Source organism: Juglans regia, chromosome 6, assembly GCF_001411555.2.
Source record: "Juglans regia cultivar Chandler chromosome 6, Walnut 2.0, whole genome shotgun sequence".
Taxonomy (NCBI): Eukaryota; Viridiplantae; Streptophyta; class Magnoliopsida; order Fagales; family Juglandaceae; genus Juglans; species Juglans regia.
In genome coordinates, this window is record NC_049906.1 from 6806113 (window position 1) to 6814850 (window position 8738).

Sequence of the window (8738 nt, forward strand, 5' to 3'; positions counted from 1 at the left end):
TTCTGGAATTCAAGTTTGTAGAGGTGCCCCTAAACTGAATCACCTTCTATTTGCTGATGATAGTCTCATTTTCTGTGATGCTAGTGTGGAGACTAACCTCAAGTTGTTAAGGCTACTGAAACTTTATGAGGAGGCCTCTGGTCAGTTCATCAACCAAGATAAATCAGCCATGGTTTTTAGTTAGAATATGAGTGTTGTCCATAAGAGAGCTATTATGGACTTATGGGGTACTTCTAAGATCAAGCAGTATGATAAGTATTTAGGATTGCCCTCTATGGTTGGTAGATCTAAACAGGCTGCTTTTGCTTAAATTAAGCAAAAGGTCTGGTTAAAACTCCAAGGTTGGAAAGGTCACATGTTTTCTCAAGGGGGTAGGGAGGTACTTCTCAAAGCTGTGGCTCTTGCTATCCCTTCCTATGCAATGAGTTGTTTCAAACTCCCTTCTAAACTGTGTGCTAATATTGAAAGTATGATGGAAAAATTTTGGTGGGGGCAAAGAAATGATGAGAGAAAGATTCATTGGGTGAGTTGGCATAGGATGTGCAATCCTAAATCTGTTGGGGGTCTAGGCTTCAAAGAATTGGAGATTTTTAACATGGCATTGCTAGCTAAACAGGGGTGGAGGCTGCTGCAATATAAAGAATCTCTATTCCATAAAATCTACAATGCAAGGTACTTCCCAAGTGGCAATCTGTTCGAGGCTCAACTTGGTAACTCTCCCTCTTATGCTTGGAGAGGAATATGGGAGGCTAAGAAGCTACTCTTAAGAGGTGGAAGATGGAATGTAGGGAATGGAAGAAGAATTCATATTCTTGATGATGTATGGCTGCCAGGTTTTAGAGAATTAAGGAAGGAAATTCTGGTGCAACAGGTTAGATGGGCTGAGGAGCTGGAAGGATAGGTAGCATCTCTGATTGATTATAATACCAAATGGTGGAACTTGCCTAAGGTTAGATCTCTCTTCAATCCAAGAATTACTGAGACTATCCTTAAGATGCATCCTAGTTACTCTGATGAAGATGATATGTGGGTATGGGAGCATGAAAGAAGTGGGTGTTTTAGTGTTAAAAGTGCATACAGGTTTTTTAAGTCACTTTCTGCAGAAAATGTGGGGGAAACATCCTATGGGGCTGTTACAAAGAAGTTCTGGAATGGCTTGTGGAAACTAAAAATCCCTCACAAAGACAAGATATTTGCTTGGAGAGCTTGTAAGGAAATACTTCCTACGAAAGCTAATCTGTTAAGTAAAAGGATGGAAGTGAATGGGGCTTGTTGTTTCTGTGATCATAGTCTTGAAGATTTAGCTCATGCATTAATCTTTTGTCCTTCCATTCATGAACATTGGGTGAGAAAGTTTCCTAACTTTCCATAGTTCAATCAGTTTTCCTCTTTCATGGCTACTGCTATGCAGATTTCTGCAGGGGAAGCTCAAGAGGACTTTGCTGATTTTATTTTGATGGCATGGGGTTTTTGGTTTAGAAGAAACAAAATGATCCATGAACTTGTTAATCTAACACCCATGCATGTTATGGATTTTGTTTTTTCAAAGAAGGGTATGCAGTCAGCTGGTTTGCAGATCCAAGGTCCCTCCAAGTTTTTGATTTACAGGTGGTCCCCTCCTCCAGCTAATTGTTTCAAGCTAAACTGTGATGGTGCTTTGTTCTTTAATCAAAATAAAACTGGTATCGGGGCTATGATCTGTTTTGGTAGCTCTTAGTAAAGGGGAAGAGGAATTTTTGGAACCAGAAATTGTAGAGGCCACAGCTGTGTTGAGGGGATTGCAATTCTACCTAAATATTGGAATTCAAAAACTAGAGGTTGAGAGTGATTGCAAACATTTGGTTGAGGAGGTCAACAATGAAGTAGTTTCTTACACAACTATAAGAACAATTATTACTGAAATTAGAAGACTAATGCAGAGCTTTGGGGAGTGCAAGTTTCAGCATTGTGGTCGCCTATCAAATGCTGCAGCACATCATCTAGCTCAACAAGCTTGGAATCATTCTCAGATGCAACTATGGTGGCATAATGTTCCTTCTTTTATTGAACATATCTATTTTGTGGATCAACTATCTTGTTCTCAAATTTGAGATCTTTAGTACCTCTCTGAAATGAAGTTCAAATTTTGAATTAAAAAATAAAAGGTTAAAAATGATATCGTCAGCCTACCATATTTGTCAAGTTCCACATTTGTGCCCAATTCTTGAAAAAGTCATGTATACGTATTTCTACTAATATGTGATTTGTCTTTTTTTTATTTTTATCTTAATGAATAAATATGTGTATTTAAATAGAACTACAAAAATTACAAATGACACACTAGTTAGGCGGATTTGTGTGATCTAAGATTTCCTTATAGAATAATTATTGAATTATAAGTATATAAAATGTGATTAGTGTTTTTATTAAAGGAAAGCCTCTAAAGTATTGTTAAGAACAAACCTTAAATACACAAGCATTTTATTAAAAAGTGGACTCCGTCAACGAGAAAAAAAAATGAGTTTCTCGCACTTTGTCACGATAATGGGATCTATATTTTTATAAAGAATCTTTCTACTCATCATATCCACACACCACACATCACATATTTTTTTAATTTTTCTTTTCTTAAATTTTTTTCAAAATTCCTTTTTAGTATTATTCTTCTTAAACTTATTGAATTCTTCTACTCATAATCTATATACCACATATTTTATAACAAAAAAAAAACGTGATTTGTTATGTATGGAGATAATAAATAAAATTTTTCTATAAGACGCCAGCATATATCATTAATATTTCAAGTATATAATATATATATATATATAAATATATGGTAGCATTCTAGTTATTCTGACCAACTAATAAAAACTGTCACCATTCCACGTACTTTTACTCTCTATCATATGGTTTGCCATCATTAAAGACAAGTCTAAGGTTCTTTTTTTTATTTAAGTTGAGAGGTTGTAAAATAGGAACTCAAGACAAAAGCTAAATAGTTTAACACAACTGATTACACGCAAAAGTTATCTTCAAAGCTGAGAGAGAAGGTTTTCCAAGGAGTGGCGGGGACTACGAAGAGCTTCCAAGGGCTTAGCCTTTGACAGAAGAAATCCCGAAGCTGGGCTCATGTCCACCATCTCCTTGTCAAGCCTTTCCCAGTCAAAGCACTGAATGAGTGCACCAAGGCCCAATGAAACTATCCGGTGGCCCATGCCAGCACCAGGGCATGCCCTCCTCCCAATACCAAATGGGATGAATCTGAAACCCTCTCTTTCTCCGTTGAATCCTTCAAATCTCTCTGGCTTAAAGCTGTTGGGCTCCTCCCAGTTCCTGGGATCCCGATGCACAGCCCACGCATTCACCAGCAGCGTTGTCCCTTCTGGAATCGTATAACCCCCAACAGTGCAATCTTCTGCGGAACAATGAGGTAATAAAAGTGGTGTTGGAGGATAGAGTCTAAGTGTCTCGTTGACGACTGAACGAAGATAGGGAAGCTTGACAAGATCAGAGTCATTTAGCAAGCGCTTGTGGCCAACTTGGTTGTCAATCTCCGCTTTAACCTTCTGCAAGACCTCTGGATGATTTAGCAGAAGTGACATTGCCCATTCCATGGTTGTTGCTGTTGTATCTGTTCCCGCGGCGAACATCATCTGAAGCATTAAATATTCTAGCAAAGTTAGGATTAATTTCTGGTAAAACTAGCCGCTCATGGTTTCTTGGAGATAGAAACTAGATCTAAGTACTTTAAAGGCCCTATTACAAGAAAAATTATTAATACTTCCAGTTGGCGTGATGCTTTCTTTCCTATATTATTACCTTAAATTCCCCATAAGCGAACTGAGTTTTTGCAGCGACAAGTTGTCGTCGCAAAATTCATAAAATGCCAGATACGGTCGCAGATCATTTAACCGCAAAAAGTGTCAACCGTGGTTAATTTCGCAAAATTTATTTACATTTCGGGCAATTAAAGTCGCCGCAAATAGTCTTATAAAACTAAAAGAGCTATCTGCAGCGATAAAACTTTCTGGGATAATTATTTGCAGCAGGTTTTGATCGTTTGAAATAGTCCTTCAACGAAAACATTATTTCCGAGAAGCAAAACTCGCAATGTTACATTGAAAAAAATTTAATTTAACTATTTAATCTTTTAACAAATTGCCTTCACAATCAATTAATTTAACTATTTCACTTCATTAAAAAAATAATTTCAATGTTACATGACTACATTTAATTTAAAGTAGAGTTGTAATATAGTTTTTTTATAGGTAAAAAAAAAATAGAGTTGTAAAATAATTGTAGACTAATTATATATAGGTTTATCATTTTTCATTAAGGGAGATTTAAATATGTTATTTTAAATTACATTGCATCCTCTAAAATATGAGAATATCACACACACACACATATATATATATATACTAGCAGTGCTTCAACGTGCTATGCACGTTTGCCCTGTTGGAAGAAAAAAAAAGTTATTTTGTAAAATATAAACATGTTTTGTCTTTAAAAAAAAAACATAATCATAAGCAAAATATTTTTTTTATCTAGAGATTGAGGAAGTATTTTTTTAATAATGTTGTAAATTTTTTATTTTTTTAAAAATGTTTATGATGATTAAAAAAATACATGAAAAAACAGAACAGAAAAATAAAAAAATGAAATACACATTCAGGACATATTTTTGAACTATGTTTTCGTTAGTTGTAGCAGTTCTCTTTAGTCGGCAATGACAGAAGCGTCAGATCTGCCAGACGACAGTAATTAATTAGTTCATATTTTTTTATTTTTACTATACAGATCGGCCACATCTGTCAAATTGAAGAAAAAATAAAGTGTAATTTCGAATATTAAAATAGTCTAAAGTATAAGAATAAAATTATTATTTATATATGTTCATAATTTATTATGAAATTTAAATTATATTAAAAATTCAAATTAATTAGATAGTTTTTTTCTCTTAAAAATGTACAATAAAATTTCATCATTTATTTAATGATGAAAAATTAGTATTTTATAAATTAAAGTTGATTTTTAGTATATGATATAATAAAGAGTAATAGGATATGCGAAAAGAACATGTGAAGAAAAAAAAAAGAGGAAAAAAAATATAATGTTCATACTGTTCATCATACTGTTGATGAACAATAATAGAATATGTGAAAAAACATGCGAATAAAAAAAAAGTTATAGAGAATTTTTATGAACTCAATTTTTGCACCTAACACGTGAAAGAGATGTGAAAAATTTATGTAATAATGATAGTACTTCACTGCATAAATCGAAGCAATCCAACCGAAGAAAAAAAAATAAGAAGTGTTAAAATGAAGGATTGATTTAAATCTTAAAAATTTTAATATTTTATAAATTAAATTTGATAATTTATTTATGATATGATATTTATATGTTAATTAATTAATTTAAATCAATATTTAAATTTTTATTATTAGATCAAATTTAGAAATTTATAATAAAGAATTAGATTTAAATCTAAGAAATTTTAATATTTTATAAATTAAATTTAATAATTTATTTATGATATAATATTTATATATTATTTATTTATTTTAAATTAATTTAATCAATGTTTAAATTTTTACCATTAGATCAAATTTAGAAATTATGATAAACGGTTGGATTTAAATCCAAAAATCTTTCTTTTTCTCCTCACTTTCTATTTCTCCCTCCCTCTCTCTCCTTCCGCTCAGCTGCGTCCCGCGTCCTCCCTCTCTCACGCGATCTGCTCCCTCAAGCCACCATGCTCCACCGTGCGCCATCGTGCGGTGTCACCGACCGCATCATCGGCTTCCGCTCACGCAGACGATCAAAACCCACCGTCGAAGTCTCTTGGCATTTCCTCCTATCCCCGCGCGTCTTCCCTCTCTCTCACCCGATCTCCTCCCTCAAGCAGCCCAAAGCCGCCGTGCGCCACCATCCGACGTAACCGACTACGTCACCAGCTTCTCCTCACGCCGGCGAGGAAACCCTACCATCGAAGTCCCCTTCGCTCCTCCCTCAGCCGCACGCGACCAACCCGAAATGGGTCTCGACGCACGGGTTTCTCCCCGTAGCGCCGCCGTTGGCCACCCCTACGCCACAGCACCACCAACAGCAGCCTCGTCCTTCGCCGACGACCCTCCTCTTCCTCCTTTCCTCTAGCTGAAGCCCCAGCTCCTGCCTTCTCTCTTCACGGATCTGTTGGTTTGTGATTTGTGTGTTGATTTTGTGATTTGAATAGAAATTTGTTCGGTAATTTTGTGATTTTGTGGTGAATTGTGAATTGTTTGGAAATTTATTTGGTAATTTTGTGATTTGTGAGGTTATTTTGTGGTGAATTTGCAAAGAGGGACGAAGGGGAAATTGTGAATTTGCTGTGAGGTAGAGAGGGACGTTATTTGTGTGGTTATTTTACGGTGAATTTGCAGTGGGGGACGTTATCTGTTATTTTGTAATTTGTGTGTTGAATTGTGAGGTAGAGAGCGACGCCAGCGGGGGAGAAATCGTAAATTAAGTTACTGTTCATTACTGTTGATGTCACTGTTCACAGAGCGATAGGCTCTTTTAAGATATAAGGAGATATAAGATTTGCTATACATCAGCTACTATTCACCCACATATCCTATACTTGACAACTTTTTCGTTTTTTTCTTTGTATGGTGTGGAGTGTGGAAGTGAATAATGGCTGATGAGAATAATTATACATATATATATATGTGTGTGTGCATTCTAACAGTACTTAAAAATACCAAAATAAATTTCTTAGCAATAAATCAGGAAGGAAACATCCATTTGAGATAGACAGAAAACTTGAGAATTAAGTAGTGTTAAAAAGGAAAATAATAGGGTTACTGAGTAATGCTACGTACGGTCGTGGAGTGCGCAAGCGTCGTGCAGTCGCTTTGAAAAAGGGTAGGATCTACTATTAAAAAATTAATTTATTTTCATGTGGGTCTTGTATTTATTCACTTTTTTTAAAAGTGACTGCACGACGCTTGTACACTCATGACTGTAAATATCATTTATCTAGAGTTACTATCCTCCTACTACTCATTTACTACTATTTTTGTATTTGATTTTTTTTAAGTTTTTTTTAATGATTAAGGACGTTAAAAAAAGATTTCAAAGAAAATGATAAAAAAAATAAATACACTATAAGTAATAAATATGTTGTATATAAGTAACCCTACCACTACCCGTTAAAAATAGAGGAGTTATTATTTGTGTGAGTTTTTTTTACAGCATTAAATGCTTGACAAATAATTCATGCGTACGTGTTCTCACTTAAAACACCAAACTTGTAGATATTTTAAGAGGTGATTTGGATTTAAAAATGAGTTGAGATGGTTTTTAAATAGTAGAATAAAATATTGTTAGAATATTATTTTTAATATTATTATTATTTTAAAATTTAAAAAAATTGAATTATTTTTAATATTTTATATAAAAATTTAAAAAAATTATAATAATTTGACGAGAATATTCGAGAATTTCTTTCTGAAATACTGATTTGAAAACCAAATTATAACCCAAAAGTGATACTGAAAAATAATATCAAGAAACAATGGGAAAATCTAATATTATCACTTACTAGAACGATGCTTTTGACGACATCATCGGAATAAAATTCACTTTCTGATTCTTGAAGAGACAATAGCGTCCTAATCAGAGTCCTCTTCTCGGCTGTCTTCATTTGCTTAATATGTTCAATCAAGATACTCAAAAATCTATCCCTCCTCAATCCCAACCTTAACATGTTCTTCTCCAATCCTTTGTAACCAACCCACCTCAAAATTGGAAAGTAATCACATATATTCATTGACAAAAATGCAAAAAGAATGCCCTTCATATCTTTGAGTTGTTGCTTTCCCAGATCAGTGCTTGCAGCCTCCTCTCCAACACATGGGTCTCCAGTGACCATTCTCATCATAACATTGAACATCAGAAGTGAAGAAAAATACCTAAACTCGACTTTTTTTTGTGAATCTCTTTCTGAGACTTTGAACACCAGGCGAAGAAGTGAGTGAACTTCTTCTTCCCACATGATGGAAAAGTTTTGGAGGCTTTTCTTAGAAAAGATCTGGATGTTGACGATGCGTCGCAGGTTCCTCCACAAGTGGCCATATGGAGCCCAAGCTGGAGCAGTTGAGTTGTAAGTCAAAATATCACCAGCCATGGTGCGGGGACGATTTGCAAATATGATGTCGTTCTTGGTAAAGCATTCTTCTACTGCCGAAGGAGAAGATACGACGAGAACAGGCCGAGAACCGAATTTAAGAAATAAAAGAGGACCATATTTCAAGGATAGGGTCTCTAGGCTTTGGTATACAGGTTGTTTAAGGAGGTGGAAGTGGCCAATTATTGGGAGAGAAAAAGGACTTGGAGGTAAATTAGGGTTGGGGTACTGGTATAGAAGTTTGATGATAAGAATAATGAAGAAGAAGAAGAAAGCAAGGTAAGAGAATAGGTTTTCCATGGCGAATTAAGAGGCAATATGATCGGTAGTAGTAGTACTTCCCGGTTTAGGTTGCCGAGAATTTACCGTTTTATAACCCTCACTAGTCCATGAGGAATCTCTCCTCTTGAGAAAATGCCAACTACTCGCTGGATGTGCCTCCATTTCATATGCACCACACATTTATGATTTGATTTTTTAAATTCAGGCATATCATATCATATAATTATTTTAATTTTTTAAAATTTTTTATATAAAATAAAATAAAAATTTTAATTTTTTAAAATTTTTTATATAAAAATAATAT

The 8738-nt window shown here is 34.5% G+C and overlaps 1 protein-coding gene across 1 annotated transcript; it reads right to left on the minus strand.

Moving 5' to 3' along the window:
- Positions 1-2841: 2841 nt before the first annotated feature.
- On the minus strand, positions 2842-8521 carry LOC109008361 (cytochrome P450 81C13-like). Its single transcript, XM_018988430.2, has 2 exons — positions 7568-8521; positions 2842-3632 (listed from the first exon to the last, which is right to left on the minus strand). The coding sequence occupies exons 1-2, from the start codon at positions 8450-8452 to the stop codon at positions 3012-3014; spliced, it is 1506 nt and encodes a 501-aa protein (XP_018843975.1). The 5' UTR covers positions 8453-8521; the 3' UTR covers positions 2842-3011.
- Between the last annotated feature and the right edge of the window lie 217 nt (positions 8522-8738).